Source organism: Syngnathoides biaculeatus, chromosome 8 (assembly GCF_019802595.1).
Source record: "Syngnathoides biaculeatus isolate LvHL_M chromosome 8, ASM1980259v1, whole genome shotgun sequence".
Taxonomy (NCBI): Eukaryota; Metazoa; Chordata; class Actinopteri; order Syngnathiformes; family Syngnathidae; genus Syngnathoides; species Syngnathoides biaculeatus.
The window spans coordinates 12,533,960-12,553,847 of NC_084647.1; the positions used below are offsets into that span (position 1 = coordinate 12,533,960).

At 43.5% G+C, this 19,888-nt stretch overlaps 2 protein-coding genes across 18 annotated transcripts in view; one reads left to right on the forward strand and one right to left on the reverse strand.

Annotated features, from left to right (window-relative positions):
* Positions 1-456: 456 nt before the first annotated feature.
* srpra (SRP receptor subunit alpha) lies at positions 457-8,171 on the reverse strand. Of its 2 annotated transcripts, none has more exons than XM_061827249.1 (15): positions 7,994-8,171; positions 7,746-7,884; positions 7,388-7,471; positions 7,116-7,279; positions 5,918-6,078; positions 5,674-5,824; positions 4,594-4,741; positions 4,397-4,512; positions 4,179-4,300; positions 4,000-4,086; positions 3,737-3,909; positions 2,755-2,968; positions 2,315-2,478; positions 1,246-1,344; positions 457-1,175 (listed from the first exon to the last, which is right to left on the reverse strand). In XM_061827249.1, the coding sequence occupies exons 1-15, from the start codon at positions 8,167-8,169 to the stop codon at positions 1,047-1,049; spliced, it is 2,127 nt and encodes a 708-aa protein (XP_061683233.1). In that variant the 5' UTR covers positions 8,170-8,171; the 3' UTR covers positions 457-1,046. The 2 variants fall into 2 exon arrangements, with proteins under 2 accessions (XP_061683233.1, XP_061683234.1); XM_061827250.1 differs by having other exon boundaries at positions 4,179-4,297; positions 7,994-8,170.
* Positions 8,172-13,208: 5,037 nt separating this feature from the next.
* The window catches only part of st3gal4 (ST3 beta-galactoside alpha-2,3-sialyltransferase 4), a 110,685-nt gene continuing 104,005 nt past the window's right edge, over positions 13,209-19,888 (forward strand). For 8 of the 16 annotated variants that reach the window (XR_009796213.1, XR_009796212.1, XR_009796215.1 and 5 more), the window contains exons 1-2: positions 13,229-13,538; positions 19,119-19,188. Coding sequence is in view for 8 of the 16 variants with exons in the window: in XM_061828423.1 (XP_061684407.1) it covers positions 19,173-19,188 (16 nt within the window). In the remaining 8 variants the exon portion in view is untranslated. Of the gene's footprint in view, positions 13,539-19,118; positions 19,189-19,888 lie in introns of all 16 variants that reach the window. The other 8 variants (XR_009796217.1, XR_009796218.1, XM_061828425.1 and 5 more) reach the window with 6 other exon arrangements.

The following is a 19,888-nucleotide window of genomic DNA, read 5'->3' on the forward strand; positions in this document are numbered from 1 at the left end:
GTACAAACAGCTTTATGTAGAAATTTGTACATTCTCATAAATTACTTCAAATAACCTTATTCTTTATTTTGCATTACTGCATGATACAGGGCAGGGGGGGATGTTTTGAGTTCCTTCCTTTGATGAATGGAGAAAAAAAAAGTGGAAAACAAATAACCATTAGGGGGGAACGGGTCAATCGTTCCTTTACAAAAAGTATTTCTGGGGTCTCCATGATTAAATCCAATAATTAACCATCAGTGGGGAACACAGTGCAGTACCGCTTAGATTGGAACAAAGACTTTTGCTCCATTCCTATCAGGGGCCATAGTACATTTGGGGGGAGGCAGAAATGTGACACAGCAATTCAATATTTCTGTTTTGAGTATTTGTGAATTAAAGGTTTTGGCACTTCTAATAACGGTTTGTCTGATGTTGCGCTTGGTTTTTGAATTGTGTGGTGCAGGCCAGATCAAATAGTTTGCTGGGCCGTTTTATTTACTTTCTTGAAATTAAATCCAATTCAAGACGGTCAAACCGATTCCAACTCGGGTCTTTTCCTCTTGAGTCGGAGTAGTTCCGCACGTCCTTGGTGTGAGGGGGGCGACCATGACAACAGGAGACAAAATAGGCACTACGGTCACAAAGCGTCGCGCGGGCAGCTGCTGTCAACCTGACCTCGTTTCGGTGGGGGTAATGACTGACAAAACGCCAGATATCTGCAGTTTAAATAGTCCTTGCCGGGTAAGCCGAGGTCCGTTAGTCAGGAGCGCTAATTCGAAACTTGAGGTTCTTTTCAACTGGGGCCCAAATCATTTGAGTGTCAAAGAAAAAAAAAAAAGGGAGGCTCCTCTGGTTGTGTGGTTTTCAAACGCACAGACGTCCTTTTCACGCCGGGCTGAAGCTGGGAGGGTTGCGTCCTGAACAGAAAGACAGGACGAGCGACAAGAGAGAGTAGCACAAAGGACAGTAAGCGCAGGCTTTCAGCAGGGGGGGGGGGGGGGGGGGGGGTAGTAGCATTGGCTTCCTCGATGTCCGACGACAGAGATCGCAGCGTGCCGGCCTTCTTAAGCCTTCATCAGGGCGCTGACCACGGCGCGGGCGTTCAGGCTGCGCAGGTCGTTGTACGTCTGCCCGGTGCCCACGAACACGATTGGCTGGCCCGTGATGTAAGTCATGGAGATGGCCGCGCCAACCTGGCGGGGGTGGGGGGAAGAGCGTGACGCGTCGAGTGTTCCGATTCAGTCTAAACGCGTTTTAGCGTACCTTGTCGTCAATGGTGTCGAACTTTGTCAGCACGATGCCGTCGATGAGGCGAGGTTTGTCGGACATGGAGTGGTCAGCCAGAGCCTGGTTGAACTTTACCTGATGGGCCGAGATCGAGACGTCAAGATAGACACGTGGCACCTTTCTGCACCACGAGGGCAGCAGCAGGTTTCATTTATGAACCGCGCTGCTACACTGCCCTCTGTTGGACCCTATCATTCACTACAAGGGGTGGGAGGTATGGCCTCAACATGTTCAATTTTCTTTACCGCTTATCCTTACATGGATCGCGGGGAGTGCTGGAGCCTATCCCAGCTGTCAACGGGCAGGAGGCGTCGTTGCCAGCCAGATCGCAGGGCACATAGAGACAAACAGCCGCACTCACAATCACACCTTGGGGCATTTTAAGAGTGTCCAGTTAATGTTGCATGTTTTTGGGATGTGGGAGGAAACTGGAGTGCCCGGAGAAAACCAACGCAGGCACGGGGAGAACACGCATACGCCACACAGGCGGGGCCGGGATCGAAGCCGGGGTCCCCAGAACTGTGAGGCCAAAGCTTTACCGCCTGCTCAGTATGCCATAATACTAAATACAGTACTAGGTTTTGCATAAACAGTCATTCCAATTGTATAAAGCAAGATTTATTCAATAACACTGTCTCGCATTAATATTCTTTCTTCCTGGCTGGACAGAAATTAGACGGTTTGTTATTTTTAAGGGTAATTCAGGTCTTAATTTGTAAAAATGCAATTGAATACTGTAATTTCCGGACCATAAGCTGCGACTTTTGTCACGCTTTCAACCTTGCAGCTTATGCAATGATGTGGCTAATTTATGTATTTTTTTCTAATGGCCCCCAGGGGGCGCTCAAGCAGAAAAGGTAGGAGTGAGACAGGTGCAATATATGTTTCGAGGAAGACGCAAGTTTAATGTAACTTTGCGCTTTGTGTATGAATAAAATTAACATGAACAGACTCTCATCATGGAAAATTCAAGAAGAAATGCCGAGGACGACGAAGTTAAAAGCAAATCGAGCGGCGTCTCAGGGGGCGGTGGGTTAGCGCTTACCAACTGATCCACTGCCTCGTTTCCCACCAGAGCCTCCCCGACAAACAGCACGAGGTCGGGCATGTTCACAGCAATGAGTTTAGCCAGCGCTGTCATGAGGGGGGCGTTGTCCTGCATACGCCCAGCGGTGTCCACCAGCACCACGTCGAAAGCCTGGTTGCGAGCTGCACGGGCACATTGGACGTATTTTAAAGCAGGTACATCACAGCTAAGATATTAAAATATACATTCAAACAGTGACTATATAGCTTATGATGATGTCAGTTCAACCGTAAAACATTATTTTCAAGAGGAATGTTTTTTTTTTTTTTTTTTTTTAAGTTATACATATTTTTTTACGTATTTCCGTGGACCCAGCTGTATAATTGAACTGTGACGGGAGTGGGAATTCAATAATATAATATGTTAATGAGGGGAGGGAAAAAAAAGCAGTCTCTTACCATAGGCAATGGCCTCCATCGCAATTCCAGCCGCATCCTTCCCGTAGCCCTTCTCGTAGAGCTGGACCATGACTCGGCCTCCGTGCTTCTCCGGAGGGTGCAGCGAGTTCAGGCGGCGCTGGTGGGTTCTCAGCTGCTCCACCGCCCCGGCGCGGAACGTGTCACAGGCCGCGATCAGCACCGTGAAGCCGTTCTCGATGAGCCAGAAAGAGATCTGGCCCCGAGTAGAGGTAATGTAAACATAACAATGAAGACAGAAGTGATTTCAGAGGGAAGTAAAAAAAAAAAAAAAAAAAACACTGTAAACCAAACCAAAAACATGGAGCAAAAATCAGGATCTAGTTTCAGTGTTATTTCCTTTCAGCATCTATTTTAGAGCACCCACTCTTGAGCTTTCACAAATGTTCAATCGGATTGAGATCAGCGCTCATAGAAGGCCACTTCAGAATGCTCCACAATGTTTTTACTCTAAGCTTTTCTATTTTCAATGTTGCAAGATCCATGACCTGCGACAGACAAAGCTCGAGAGTGAGCCAAAATAATTGTTCCAGAAATCTCTGAAAGTTAAAAAAAATTGTTTGATTGCAGTGATTGCCTCAAATGTCGTGCAAGAAAATACTTAGTTAAGAAAACTATCATTTTTGTCCAGGCCAGTTTCGTGATTTATTTTTTTTTTGTTGAACTACAACTTCCAATTTTCAACTAATTTTGTCTATGAGTATTGGGATTTTCTCATTTCATTTTAAAATGAATGAATGCATTTTTAATGCAGGTAAAATGCCCAAGTATCTTCATATTTTCGCTATTTAGATTTCGCCCCCGTCCCTAAACCCTGCGAATAGTGGGGGTCCACTTCACTGTCTGACAATGACAGTCAAGGTCGAGCATTTTTATCTATGCAAAACTAACATTGTTGTTACAACATAGTAATAACACTGACCTGACGCGCTTTTACATTTCCATCCGCACATTGTAAACTAACCTTTGCCAGGTTGGTGGACTTTCCCACCCCATTGACGCCACAAAAGGTGACGACGAAAGGTCTCCTCTGACTCTGCGCCTCCATCACGTCTCTGAGAATATCCACCCTGCGCTTGGGCTGCAAAATCTGCACCAGCGACTCTTGCAGGGCCTGCTTAACTGTTGAGGCAACAGCTACGGACACAGAAGACAAAATGCGCATCAATTAAATACGGCACTTTACCGTTCATTAAATTTAAAAAAACGGAATCCTTACTAACTTACTGGTAAAGGTGCCCATGACTTTGCCTTCCAGTTTTTTGGCTACAGAGTCACAAAGCTGTGAGGCGATTTCGGCTGCTACATTCTTTGCTGAGAAGGGCAAACCAACAACGATGATCAATCGGTCGTCAATGACGAGAACGGGAGTTTCTGGGGGGGGCCTGGATCAATCAGTCTCCTACCAATGAGGTGGTCCCGCAACTTCTCCAAAACCGGCTCCATGTCCTCCAGGTTCAGACTCTTGGAGCCCACCAGGCCCTTCAGCATGCCAAACATGCCCCCAAAACCGCCGCTTTTCTTGCTGCTGACAGGAGTCCACAACATTTTTTTTTTTTTTTTAGATATAAACTTTTGCATTCACGGGATGTCGAACTAAATGCCAAAAGCCAAACAGCCGTACCTTGTCTTCACTGTTGCATTGACAACCACTCTCTCTTCTTCTTCCTCCTCCTCGTCGTCACTGGAATCGCATTCCACAGACTGCAGATCTCCCTTCATGGGGTTAAGCTGCATCCCCTGAAACATTTACACGTTATTAAACCGTATTTATTCAACTAATACATGTCAATAAAAGTAGAGAATAGAGTTGATACATACAGGATCAACAGGTGCATCCTGGTTTTGGTCACAACCGTTAGAACTCTCGCCGTTCTTATCACTGTAGTCCAGGTCCTTGGTACTGCTACCACTCATGCCCCAAACACGCATCTGTTTCTCCTTGGGCTTCTGAGGCTTTGGAGACTTACTAAGAGGAAGGTGACGCACCATCAGATCGATTGACGTACGTTATTCCATGAGGATCCACAATGGAATACTTCAAGACTTGCTCGACAGAACCAATCAGAACATGAACGTGTAGTAGAATAACTCGCATCATTGTTGGGTTTTGTGCTAAGGCCGACAATAGTCGTGCTTTTGTGCCATCTTAAGTCTCGAAACGAACAACAGTGGTGCCTCGGTTCTCGAACACAGTCCGTTCCGGAAGGCCGGTTGAAAACCGAAACCTTCGAAAACCGAAGCACGTTTTCCTGTTACAATGAATGGAAAATGAAATAATGCGTTCCAAGCCTAAAAAAAAAAGTTTTTTTAGTGTTTTTTTTTTACTTTTCTTGATCATAAATTGCAAACTAGAAATACATCTATAGTTTAAATACTTTATATAATTAAACCATTTAAGAAATATATTTACGAAATTGTGTTACCTCGTTTCCGTTTTTTTCAGGGGTGCGTTCGAAAGCACAATAAATCGTCATGGGTCAGCTGATCGGGACGTTCGAAGACAGATTTTCGTTCGAAAACCGAAGCCAAAAAAAATCTTGAAATTTTTGTTCGAAAACCAATTTGTACGAAAACAGACATTCGAAAACCGATGTACCACTGTATACAAAAGTGACTTTAAGAGCTTCATTTAGACTAGTGTAGATTTTTGCATCTTGCGGCAACTTCGTACCAATGAATGGCCTTTCAGTGAGCATTTTCTTCACCATGCTTCCGTTGTGTGAAAGACGATGTACCCGGTGACCGGGCCAAGTTGCACGCCACCTCTCACCCGTGACCCAGATCATGGGGTTGATTTTGGCTACATGGGAGTTACAAATGGGACTTCAAGGCGTTCGATTTTGAAGATTCTCCCCAAAATTATCTTGCAAAAAGTTAATATTCGGCAGCAACGCTCACCTGACTTTTTCAGCAGCTCCGGCTGTACGCTTGCGAAAGAACTCTTCTCGCCTCTTCTGCATGAGCTCTTCGGCAGTAAGGCCGTGGGTGCCATTCTCGACCAGCTTTGGGGCAGGAGATGTGCTTTTGCCTACATCCGCTTTGACAAGTTCTACCACGGGAGGTGGAAAAGATCAGACAACCACATCTAGTAACTAACAAAAATGACGACATGATTATTAATTGACCTCCCAAGAACACGCACCTTCCTTTTTGGTATTCTTGCTCTTCTTGCTACCCTGCTCCTTTTCTTTGTCACCACCCTTTGTTTCTATCATCGACTTCACAGTTTTTTGGGATTTTTCCGACTCCTTGAAAGAGCGCATAGGTGCGGGGCTCCGAGCTTTGCTGCTCTCTTCTGCCTCTCTGTTTGGAGACATTAGAAACATCACAAGAATCAACAGGAAGCAGAACTTGAGGTAGCAGAAATGAAGATGCTGAGGTTCTCGCTTGGTGTGAACAGTTTGGATAGGATTAGAAATGAGCTCATTAGAGGGACAGTCAAAGTTGGATGCTTTGGAGACGAGTTTCGAGAGAGCAGACTTCGATAGTTTGGACATGTCCAGAGGCGAGAGAGCGAGTATATTGGTTGAAGGGTGCTGAGGATGGAGCTGCCAGGCAAAAGAGGGAGAGGAAGACCAAAGAAAAGGTTAATGGATGTTGTGAGGGAAAACATGAGGACAGTGGGTGTTAGAGAGGAAGATGCACCAGATAGGCTTAGATGGAAAAAGATGACATGCTGTGGTGACCCCTAACGGGACAAGCCGAAAGGAAATGAAGATGAATGAAACCCATCCCCTGCTTGTCCATTATGCATTATCATTTTTTTTCTTTTTTAAGTTACCAAATCTAGTAGTGGTGTACATTGTTTGTTTCTTATGTTGACAGGGAGGCCCCGTAGCTCACTGGTTAGAGCATTGGTTTGGTAAAACAGGGGTTGTGGGTTCGTATCCCACTGGGGCCTCCACTCCCTGGGAAGGGTTGCGGCGTAAAAATTGTGCCAAACAAATATATCTGAGATGACACGCTGTGGCGACCGCGAAAGGGACAAGCCGAAAGAAATTCCTCCAGCAGATTATGACGAAAAAAATGCGTCCATTTTATTCACCAACCAATCTACAGTATTGATGGATATTTATTGGTCAGTTTTCTAAAGGGGAGTGAGAAATGAAGACAACAAAGAGATGAGTTAGGTAAACCTAGAACAGTGACATCCCTGTGACTGTTGCACGGGGCAGTGGTGGTACACCAGGGTGCCCAGACTTTATTTTTTTTTTTACCCCAAGATCTACTTTTCAAGCAGCCTGGCAATAGTAATTAAGTAAGTAACCAATACATTTATTTATTTATCAAGACAGGCCTATGTGCAGGCGTACTCAACGCAGTGTCGGACGTGTAATTACCGAAGAAGCATTTTGAAGTCACCCTCAAACTCGAAACTGTGGTTGAGGAGCTTCATTGCCCCCTTTTCCTCCAGTTCGTTCTTATAACGGTCCCTGAAGTGCAGCTGGACGTCATCTATTAACTTGTCCACGTAGGTCAACGTCAGGATCTTTTGAAAACCCACCTGAACAGCAACAGGAGCAGAAACACACACAAAAAGGATGAGGCGCCCATAGGGAAGAATTCATTTTCAGGATAATTTCAATAAAGGGTGCTGCGTTCACGAACTTACCACAAAAATCAACTCAAACTCGTTGTCCAGTTTATACTTGAGATTCAGGGCCTCATGAGTGAACGACTTGTTTCCACTTCGCTCCTGGAAAGTGACGTGCGGAAATGTCAACAAGATTAACTATAACAATACTACACTGCATACTTTTCTATGACAGCTTCAAAAGGTCACTGTAGTTTACGTTACAGTTTTCAGAATCTTCGACTTCTAAATCAGGGATGTTGAAAACTGTTCTGGTCTGAATACATGAATACAAATGTCATCCGGCAGTACTGTACGCCTACGTGCGCTGCTACCATTTAGCATTAGCCGTACAAGACCACAGTCGGGGGACGCGAACCGTTTCACCGAGGCTCACCTGCAGGATTACGGAGCGGATCAGCGCGTTGACGGGGCCGGTAAAGGACTCGGTGACCCCGGTACCCTGAAAGCACCACAACACTATCCCCCCTTTGCTGAAGATGGTGAAGAAATCGAGCATCTTGTCACCGCGTAACCTGGATTAGCGAGGGTAAAACGGGTTAGAAAACAACAAACGGAATAAAAAAATATAACTGAAAACAATTCAGGGGGGATTTCCAGATCCCCGACGGGATCGTAACTCACCAAAAATACTTAAATAGAAAGTAAACCCTCCCGCGAGTCGGTTCGACCACTTGTGCAAAACAGTTTTGAGACACGTCAGACGCAGGAGCAGGATGTGACGTAAGAATTGTCAGGGTTTGCGCATGCGCGGAGACGTTGGTGTATGACGTAATCCACACGTGGACTGGAAGCGTCATTCGGTTTCGAAGTTTCCCACGCAATTTATAGGGAGGACACGCCCAGCTTCAATATTATTGGCTCCACCACACGCGTCACTGCACTGTGATTGGTTGCTGTATCCCTGCCCTCCTGTTTCCAGACAACAAACGTGACGGTAAATGTAGCGGCGTTAATCTTTCCCACCAAACTTAACCTAACTTTATGCCACCCTGAACCTAACCACGGCAAACGTCTTTGTTTCATATTTCGTCCAAAATCGATACATGTTCGGGATTATGCTCTCGTTTCATTTGCGTAGAGTGACGTACGAGCCAATCACGTTGCCGTGCGCACAGATCTTAAAAAAAAAAAAAAAGACTGAAGCCGTCATCCGCCATCTTTATACTCCCAAAACAACCATGCCGACCTGAGCGTTAATCGCCAGTTTCGTGGCTGTGAGAAAACATTCTACGGGTAAATTACAAAGATTTACTTTGACACTGTTAAAGTTTGTTTGTAAAGGGTTTTTTTCTGATTAGATTAATTCACCTTAACAAAGTTTTGAGTACGGTTGTTGTTGTTCACTGTTCACACTCTGCTTCACCTTTACAGGCCGACGGTTTTTGGCGAAAAAGCGATGTAAATATTTTTCTACACGTCATCAGTGGATAAGCAAGAAACACATTTTCTGTGAAATGTTCTGTTGAATTTCATAATACAGAACTCTGCAAATTGAATTTGATTTTCAAATCCGAGGAAACGAGTTTAAATTTTCTGTCTGACATAGGATGTCACAGAGACAACAAATGAACAATGCATTTAGCATGTATTTTCCCATTGCGAGTCCTTATTTTAAAAAATATATCTGACTGATTGACTTGGAATTTTGTGTTTTTATGACAAAAAAATGCTTAGATTTTTGCGATCTTATGATCGCACTAATCGGGCCCCAGGTCATTTGCAAGGTTTCTTGGGACTCACGGTCTTCCATATCTTTCCTTTGCACTTGGGCTTTTTTTTTTTTTTTTTTTGCTTACCATGACGAATTCAAAATCCTTCAAGTTACCAGAACTGAAAAAATCTCAAGCTAACACGACCACTTTTAATTCTACATGCCAAACTTTGAAAAAAACCCCGCCATAATCCAACCTGGTAACCATGTCCTCCGCACGTTTTGAGAGTACAAAGATGGCGGTCAACTGGCTTCAACCAATCGACACACCCCTCGATGTGTATGCAGTATGCAGTCTTTTTTTTTTTTTTTTTTTTAAGATCAGTACCTAAATCACTATAAGGATTTTAAAGTACAAAACCATTAACCATACAAAGATGCATTAGGCTATAATAATATACTTCAGTATTCTGAAATTATATTCTGATAACAACAGTGCATGAGAGCAATTGAAACATCTCAAATAATCTAATATCATAAGGATATTCTGGTCCAAACCAATATACCCTTACTGCAAAATAAGCAGTATCAAAGCTAGTTAAAAGTCACGTTAAGAGAAATGTTCACTCAAAAGCGTGCATATTACATTGCATTACAAGTACATTTTGTATTCATATGCGATTGGGTAGGATTGGCGCGAGTGAGGATAATGTCTATATTTATTTATCTAATCCAGTACTGTACTTGCATGTACATGTATTTTTTTTTTCCTCGTCGCTTGCCATTTGGCGTTCATTGTGATGTAATTATCAAAAAAGCCACGAGATGGCACTGCGTATCACTGTTCGCCAGGATGACTGAACGTGCCGTTGCACATGATAAAAAATGCTAATTGATCCAAGTGGACGATATGTACAAATTTTCTCAGGACCTCCAGTAATGAGTGCTCTACTCTGACACTAGTTATGAATATCATCAATGGTTACATAACGGTAGAACACAACAGGTTCGACAACTTTAGTATTTTCCTTGTGGGTCTGCTGAGAGATCGAGATCCATATAATAATGTTCAATAAGGATAACCACAGAATGAACATTTTTTTGTTTCTTTTTGTTGCTGTTGTGCACATAGTCATATAGTCGCATATCACGTCATGCATGATGCGATGTGAAAAGTTGAAAATAACAGCTTTAGGCTTTACATCCTGTTTCCCATTGTAGTGTAGTGGCACAGTTCTCAGTTCCTCTATTTTGACTCTGTTTGTATCATAATGCGTTCTGCCACCAGTTTCAATCCTCTTTTAACCAAGTAAATTATAATAGATTACTCCGGAGTGTGTCGTTTAAGTGTACTTATCCATCTCATGGAGGACTTCAAACTTGCTTTTCTTATACTGGTACAATAAAGTGTGTGTAAGATCGCCAAGGGTGTTATTTCAGATAACACCCTTATTGGAAATAACACCCGTGCTGATCTGCCATTGGCTCTGACAAAGTCTGAATATCGCTTTTTGAATTTCTATAGTTGTAAGAGGGTGGCACGGTGGATCAGCTTCAGAATTATTACTTTTTGGTCATAATTACACTTAACTGTATTTGGAGGAAGACGGATAATGAGTTCCATCTCAAGAACACCATCCCTACTGTGAAGCATGGGGGTTGGTACCATTATGCTTTGGGGGTGTTTTTCTGAATATGGGACAGGACGACTGCATTGTATTAAGGAGAGGATGACCACGGCCATGTATTGTGAGATTTTGGAGAACAACCTCTTTCCCTCCGTCAGAGCAGTGAAGCTGGGTCGTGGCTGGGTCTTTCAACATGACAATGACGCGAGCCACACAGCCAGGAAAACCAAGGAGTGGCTCTGGAAGAACAATATCAAGGTTCTGACGTGGCCTAGCCTGTCTCCAGACCTAAACCCAATAGGAAATCTTTGGAGGGAGCTGAAACTCCGTGTTTCTCAGCGACAGCCCAGAAACCTGTCTGATCTAGAGAAGATCTGTGTGGAGGAGTGGGCCAAAATCCCTCCTGCAGTGTGTGCAAACCCGGTGAACAACGACAAGAAAACGTTTGACCTCTGTGATTGCAAACAAAGGAGACTGTACCAAATATTAACCCATTCAAGGGCAGGGTGACAATTTTTTGCCTTATTGAAATAAAACTCTCCTAACAGGCCATAATCAAGGAAATAAGACTTCTTTTTCGTTTATGGTTAAGTTATATGATAACTTCACTAATTTCTACTCTCGTCCCAAAAATGGGGTGCTGCCCGCCAGAGGGTACTTGGGTTTTCTTAGTCGATCGTCCCAAAAACCAGAATCAGAATCAAATTAAAACACTTAAATATTTTTATATACTGAAGGATATAATGCGTGAAAATCTTGATGTCCCAAAAATGGGATGCTGCCCGCGAATGGGTTAACATTGGTTTTCTCAGGTGTTCAAATACTTATTTACACCTGTATCACACAGATAAATCATCAAAAAAAAATCATGAAAAGTTCAGACCCCTTTATAATTTCCAAGTGGAAGAACTTGCAATACACCAAGGTGTTCAATTACTTATTTTTTTCATTTGTGCCCCCCCCTCGCACCTCAGTATTATGTATAGTACTCTCTGCATTTAATCAAATAAGCAGCCCAAGCAATTCGAGAAAGTACCATTCTCTTGGCAGAACTTTATTGGCTCAGTTTAAAACACTGGCAGGCTAAAGCGTTTTACATATTTTGGCCCGCGCCATACACTTTAGCTATACTGTGTATTGTTTAGTGCAACTGGAGCGTAGCATTGCTGTGCCTAAAATTCTTTTTAATACTGTTTGCTTTTATAGGAGATGTCATTCAGTTGTTATATTGCCGCTGCATCGTCTCCCCATTTCCTCAGTTCCCGAAGAACGACACATTCAAGACACAGAACACAATCGAGGAGTCGCTTTTTGTGCCAGAGTACATATTATGGTTAACCTCAAGCCTCGGTTGATGTCAATATGTTTTATATCGCGAACAGTGAAAATGGATAGAAGCTGGATCATGCCCGCCTTTGAGAAGAGAAAGGCTAACGTGAGTTTTGCCAGCGCTACGGTTTACCGTTCAATCTGAAGACGGCGATTAAATGTGGTCCCGTCGAGCGGCGGTCTTCATAGAAAGAAGAGAAAACGGGTCAGCGCAGAGCGAGCCGCCGCGGTCTACGGTGTAATGTATACACTCAGACCACCAACAGGCAGATAAAAACCACTCGGCCGGTCGTCACGACGGTGGTCCGTCTCGTTTGAGCCCAGACTGACCGGAACATTTGGTTCTGTGCTGAGCTCGCCACACGACTGCAAAGCGTCGGGCTGTGTTAATTAGAGGGGAACAGAGAGATCCAAACAGCTTGTCAAGGTTTTTATCATAAATCTGCGATATCGGCCAAATGGTGAACCGAGAAGTCTGCAATTAAAATCGAGGAGAACAAAGTCCAAGATGTGAAATGATGGATGGGTTATGCCACACCCAAGGACAATTTCAAGTCTCCAATGAACTTACCATGCATTTTTTTTTTTTTTTTTACAAACGTGGAAGGAAAGTGTAGTAGATACCAACACAAAAGTCATTTTAGCGTAGGGAGAATATGCAGATTTGGCCTCACAGTTCTGAGGACCTGGGTTCAATCCTGGCCCTGCCTGTGTGGAGTTTGCATGTTCTCCCCGTAAGTGTGTGGGTATTCTCCGGGCACTCCGATTCCCTCCCACGTCCCCAAAACATGCGACATTAATCGGACACTCTAAATTGCCCGTAGGTGCGATTGCGAGTGCGGCTGTTTGTCTCTACGCGCTCTGCGATTTGGCTGGCAACCACTTCAGGATGTACCCCGCCTCCTGCCCGTTGACAGCTGGGATAGGCTCCAGCACTCCGCACGACCCTCGTGAGGATAAGCTGCTAAGAAAATGGATGGATGGAAGATGTCTTTGCTTATAAATTGTTTACTATTTATTGATTGATTGGGGTTGGGGGGTGGAGGGGTCCTTGTCTGGGGTTCCAGTCGGTCCAGATAGAAGTGCCCCTGCGCAGGGGTGCCAACAGGGATCGCCCCCCCCCCCCTCTCCTTACCTCAGAACTATCCAAGGGTATCGTGCCGACCATGAAATATACTTTACATCAAGTAAATCAAGAAAATCCCTCCGGGAGGGACTGAGCAGCAGCCATTCGGTTTGCTGGCCGCTCGCCCCAATCCGCGCATGCGCCATGGCGCATTTGGGGACGCGCCGCCGGAGGAGTGAAAAGCAAGAAAAAGGAAACGCGTTCGAAGGGCGAGCGGCTATGCGGCCGCGGCGAAGTCCACGCCAGTCAGGCCAGCGGTTTCGCTCGCCCGTGGTCCGCGCGTCGCCTCGTCTTCTCCGCGTCGCAACGTGATGCTCGCCGCGCTCGGCCGCGTCTTTCCCACGGAGGGAACGTCACCCACGGCGGCGTGAATCGGATCCCTCGCTCCCTTGAACGGTTCACCTTCCTCTCTTCGGATTAAAACTGCATTTGGTACGTTAAACTGTTCTGAGGCGGTCCGGGAACAACATAACTGTGCAGTCATTAATGTTTGATTCGCGTTTGTGCTGAAAAAAAAAAAATATATATATTAGGCAGATGTTGGGGGGCGTCGTGTTATTGGTCACTGTTAGCTAAATGTGCGTGGCAGACGTATTGAGTAATCGCTAGCATTGATTACAATCGATTCTTACTATTAAAAAAAAACTATGCAGGAGTTTTTTTTAACCCGTGCATGGCAACGAATCACGTGTAAAGCACATCACCTGAGCATCACTTTAGTACGTGACGTCACGTGACTAAAATGATTTTGAATTGTCCACACAATTGGTAAAAATGAGGTTTTTGTGCCCATTAAAATTTCCCCAAGACATTTCCTGTCCTCTAAAGTAGGACGAAAATAAATAGGTATAATAATTTATTAAACGTGAACAAAATATTGACGATTTATTAAGTGGACAAGTGGGTTTGCCTCTGAGATGTTTGCATAAATCGCAGGTGTCAAACTCAAGGGCTGGGGGCCATATTCAGCCCGCTACATGATTATATGTGGCCCACGAAGGCGAATCATGTGTGTGAACTCCCATGAATCTTGTTGAAATCTGGAGGAAAATGTTGACTCCTCATATCATAAATTATAAGATGGAGACATTGCAAGCATTTGTGGCTGAGCAAAAGATCAGCAATTGTTGGAAAAACGCGTTACCCTTGATTTCTGATTCCAAAACGAGTTCATGAATTTCAAGTGTAAATTTGATGAGGTTATTAAAGGTTTTTATGTTTTCAGTCATAACGAATGGGTTTGCCTCTGCGACTAGCTTATGTTCAAATGTTTCCATAAATCACAGGTGTCAAACTCAAGGACCGGGGGCCAGATTCTAATGTGGCCCGTGAAGGCGAATCATATGTGTTAACTCCCATGATTCTTGTTGAAATCTGGACAAAAATTTCGACTCGTTAAATCATAAATTATAAGATGGAGATATTGCAAGAATTTTTGGCTGAGCAAAACATCAGCAATAGTTGGAAAAACGCGTTACCCTTGATTTCTAATTCCAAAATGAGTTCATGAATTTCAAGTGTAAATATGATGAGGTGATGAAAGGTTTTTATGGTTTCATTCATAACGGCCCGCTGGAGGGAAACGGGAATTATAATGTGGCCCACAACAAAAGTGTTTGACACCCCTGGAATAAATTAGCAAAAATGAAGTTACAGTCATGTAATAAATACTGTTTTGGGGGGGAAATGGACAAAATCTGTTTGTACAATGTGTATACAAATGGTCTTATAATTTTAGGGGATTTATAATTGAAAACACAAAAGTTGCAAAATGTTACTGTTTGTCTTAGTTTCTTTTGTGCCATCTTTCATGATGTTTGTGTGGAGAACAAAAGGAAAATGACTGCATCGCTTCTAAAAGGTCTGTTCTTGTGTAACCGCCGTCGTTTCATCCCCTCCATGTCGCAAGCTGTAGCGCGGGATGAAGAAAAGAGCGATGTTTGTTCGAAAACAGCCTGCGGGGACTCACTTTGTTCACATGGTTGCAACCCTCATGAGAAAATGCATTTAGGAAACGAAAGGATTTGATTAAAGGCTCGTTTGAGTGTGTCCTCATAAGTGGGGTGAAAACTGCGAGATATTGCGTCCCGATTTAGCTCTTCTGATGGGATTAAAGGAAAAAAAAAGATTGTGTGTTCAAGGTCATGCTCCATTGTTGTTGTTTATTTATTTATTTTGGTCCCAGGTGGGGGGAGAAATCAAGTGACTGCGAAATGGGTTTGTAATTTTTTTTTTTAATGTCACTCATGACTGCAGAGATTTTTTTTCTTTGAGGCATTCACGGGATAAAGAATAAACGGAGTATTCATCCCCTCCTCACATGGGTTCTTGGCCGCATTGCACCTCTAAGTGTCGAACACCATTCATTCTGATTCATAATGAATTAATTAACAGATGTAATCGGTCTCAGGGCTAAGCTGAGCTTTGTATTGTCTGCATTCGGTAATTGTCATACAGGTACATTTTGTGTAATAAGATGAAGACGCATTAAGAATTAATCGTTGTCTGATGCTGTCTGCAAGCCTGTTGGTAGTTACATTTTGGAAATGTTGTATGATTTCTGTGGCACATTTGTCCCCAGCATGTTTGGATGAATTCCACTTTGTATGACATCAAGACATTGTAGGCTTCACTGTACAATAGGGATTATAAATAATGCAAGAACACATCATCACGCCGTGGTTTTCTGTGTTGTTAATCTGTGTTTATGCGGCCCACAAATAATACATTGTGTCCATTATCCACAAGCTTCTCAGTCCTTTTACCAGAATTCGTCATCTGCGGTCCTTTTTGTCTGTATTGGTCTCAATCTTCAATTTGTCTCAGCAAGACAATTTCAGCCTCTGTTATATGTCACTTAATAGAAAAATTGAAACAGTTTTGCATCACACAAAAACAAAAAAATTACATGAAATAATGTCTCATTCTGGCTGCTGTATTGCCCTCAAAATGCAAACCTTTACCAAAGCAAACAACAGCATAACCTTTTTTTCATGTATACTGAATTGAAAATGGATGATGGTCTTGCCATTTAAGTGTTGTCAGAACTTAGATTTACTGTGCGGCTATTTTTTCCCCCCCAGCCTTGTCATTATTATGGTCTTCATCCTTACCCCTTTTTTGCCTAGAGGATTCTTGTGGAAAAGTATAGAGAAGGTCAGAAGGAGCTACATTGTATCCTTGTAGACCTAGAGAAAGCCCATGACAGAGTACCAAGAGAGGAACTGTGGTACTGCATGTGCAAGTCTAGTGTGGCGGAGAAGTATGTTAGAATAGTACATGACATGTATGAGGGCAGCAGAACGGCGGTGAGATGTGCCGTAGGTGTGTCAGAAGAATTTAAGGTGGAGGTGGGACTGCATCAGGGTTCCGCGCTTAGCCCCTTCCTGTTTGCGGTAGTAATGGGTAGGCTGACAGGCGAGGCTAGACTGGAATCCCCTTGGACCATGATGCTCGCGGATGATATTGTGATCTGCAGTGAAAGCAAGGAATAGGCGGAGGAACAGTTAGAAAGATGGAGGCAGGCACTGGAAAGGAGAGGAATGAAGATAAGCCGAAGTAAAACAGAATATATGTGCGTGAATGAGAGGGGCGGAGGAGGAAGAGTGAAGCTCCAGGGGGAAGAGATAGCGAGTTTGGACGACTTCAAATACTTGGGTTGATAATCCAGAGCAATGGAGAGTGTGGTAAGGAAGTGAAGAAACTGGTCCAAGCGGGATGGAACAGTTGGCGCAAGGTGTCTGGTGTTTATGTGACAGAAAAGTCTCCGCTTGGATGATGGGCAAAGTTTATAAAACAGTGGTGAGGCCATGATGTATGGATTAGAGACGATGACTCTGAAGAAACAAGAGGAAGCAGAACTGGAGGTATCAGAAATGAAGATGTTGAGGTTCTGACTTGGAGTGAACAGGTTGGATAGGATTACAAATGAGCTCATTAGAGGGACAGCCAAAGTTGGAGATTTTGGAGACAAGGTTCGAGAGAGCAGACTTAGATGGTTTGGACATGTTCAGAGGTGAGAGAGTGACTATATTGGTAGAAGGGTGCTGAGGATGGAGCTGCCAGGCAAAAGAGCGAGAGGAAGACCAAAGAAAAGTTGATGGATGTTGTGAGGGAGGACATGAGGACTGTGGGTGTTAGAGAGGAAGATGCACGAGATAGGCATAGATGGAAAAGGATGACACACTAATCGGGGCAAACCAAAAAGAAAAGAAGAAGAAGAACTTATATTTACTGTTCGGCTATTTTTGTCCCCCAGCCTTGTCGTTATTATGGTCTTCATCCGTACAGTATGTCACATGTAGGTTGTGCATTCTTGTACCGTACTGTTTCCCTACAAAGTGCCAAAACTGACTGTTGACCAGTGTGTCATGGGGTACATGAGTACACCCCTTTAAGAGCAGAGGGGGGCGGTGTCAGGTAAACTCGGAAGCAGAAGTAGGCTGAGCAGGAACTCATTCGAGACCGTGTGGTTCTGTGTTAAAAAAAAAAATCAGGCTGTGGTTCACTGCGCTGGATCGGTTTTCATGTGCGCTGAGTGTGTGTGACAAGTGCGCGATTGCGCAGGAGCGACGTCCTTCAATATCTCTATAATTGTACTCGTAACAAATTTTACGCGCGCAATTTTTCGTGCTTGCGAGTGCGATGGCGCACTGGCGCATTCGCGCCCATCAAATCACAGTGACTGATGATGTATTGGTACAATTCAGCACTGTACAGTTCTCAGTCTTTACCAAATTATAATATAATTAGAAACTTCTATAATTTTCTTCAGGGATTTTAAAAATGGGCTATCAGTTAGCATGCCAAGTATAGTTCGTCAGTATCAGTTTTGTTAATATAGTCAGAAAAGTTACAAGTTCTTATCTTGTGTGGGAGGGTTTAGTCTTGCTAGTTGCCTGTATGCTATTGTACTATAGATCCCAGGTTTTCTCACGTTTTCATCAATTATCTTCAAACGTGTTATGTACCGTAATTTCTGGCCTTTAAGACGCGACTTTTTTCACACGTTTTCAACGGTTTATGCGGTGATGCGGCTAATTTGTGCATTTTTTCCCAACGGCCACTCGGGGGCACTCGAGCGGAAAAGGGTAAGAGTGAGACCGGCGGCATACATGTGCCGAGGGAGTGACTTTTACCGGTCAGGCCCAGCTACCGTGTAACTGCTGTGTCTCATTGATTTTTACTTTTTTTTTTTTTTTTTAACCGATCCTGTTAGTGCAGCGCTAGAATTAGAATTAGCATTAAACTCTGTGTACCGTTTATCCTTTGTAAATATCTCAAGTTTCAATGTGCGCACTTGCGGGTTTTTTGCAGCTGCGTTGAATGTATGTTCCTTTGCAAATGTACTGGGTGAGGTTTATAACCAGGTGCGCTCTGTAGGCCGGGAATTATGGTATTTACAAACCAATTGAGAATATACTTTACGGGGACTTTAAAAAAAAAAAAAATGCAAATCTCAGTCATCACGCCCACAAGGGACAGGAAAAAAAAAAGAGTGGAGTTGCGGAGACCACCAACTTTATAGTGATTTTGGTGGGAGGGAAGTTTGTCCTTCTATCTCACTCTCTCACTCAATTGTTTTATTTTTTTTCCCCATGGAATCCATAAGTCAGAGTCACTTCCTGGGAAGCTCCTGAATCATCCTTAATCATTCCAGCGTGTGACTCCCATCATTGAAGGGGGCTGAGGAGGTATAGGATGGGAAGGGGCGGATCTGGCGCCGCCGGATCCAGCTCACCTCGCAACATCCTCTGTCACGTCGAAGTCGTTTTTAATGCAGATCGCTTCGGCTGCTTAACGTCGTCATTTATTTTCCGACACGGATGACATCACCGACAGGATCGCGGATTGTTTTTCTCAACTCGGCCTCTAATCTAATGATGGTTGTTTTTTCTCTTTTTAGCGCCTGCGTTCTGTTCAGAGCTGCCATTGCATTCGTTTCATCCAGTTCACTTTGCATCTATGTCTGACAATTTTTTTCATTTTATTTTTTTTTTACGTTTACGACAGCGAGAAGCCCGGGCTCATCAGTTGTAAAAACCCCAGAGGACAGACTCACTGGAAATGACCGAGAGAAAAGGTAATATAATCACTTGTTAATGGGGTCATTTGTGAGCAAATTTCCCCATGCTTGCTCGATTTGCATGACAAATTCACATTTTCATAGCTATGAGGGGAACTGACGTATTTGCAGAAATGAATTTCCACTCTTTTGGAAGACAATCATTTCTAGTAATACAATCATTAATAATAACCCAACCTTTCAAGTGACCCAGGGATGCCTCGTCTTTAGTGTTTGTGTCGGAATTTTTGTCCTTAAGTTGGACCTGAAAAATTTCTCCATTAATCCAAAAGAACGTTCAAGAGTTTAATCGTTGCTGGACCTGAGATGGTCTCTGTTCTTTATCTTTTTATCTGTCTATAATCGTGCTTTTTATAGACCTTTCTTTGTGCACTGTTACAAACCATAATCAAAACTGTTACCACATTGTTGCATTGTTGAGATTCAGGTTTTGGCAGTATTGTTTTATAGAGTGTACTTGATTTTTTTTTTTAGTATTGGAGAAGTGAGTGAACTTGCAAAAAATGCTATTTTCCAAAATGCCAAAATAATCGGCGTAGAAGTTCTTGTTTTGGCTGTAGAAATTGCTCGAACTAATCATCATTTTCATGATTTACCAAATTTGAGAAGACGAGGAAAGATTGTTCTGCCTTTCTTTTCTTGCTGACCCAAAAACTCCCCCCGGTACTTTTTCACCTCTTAAACCATTTTCCAGAAA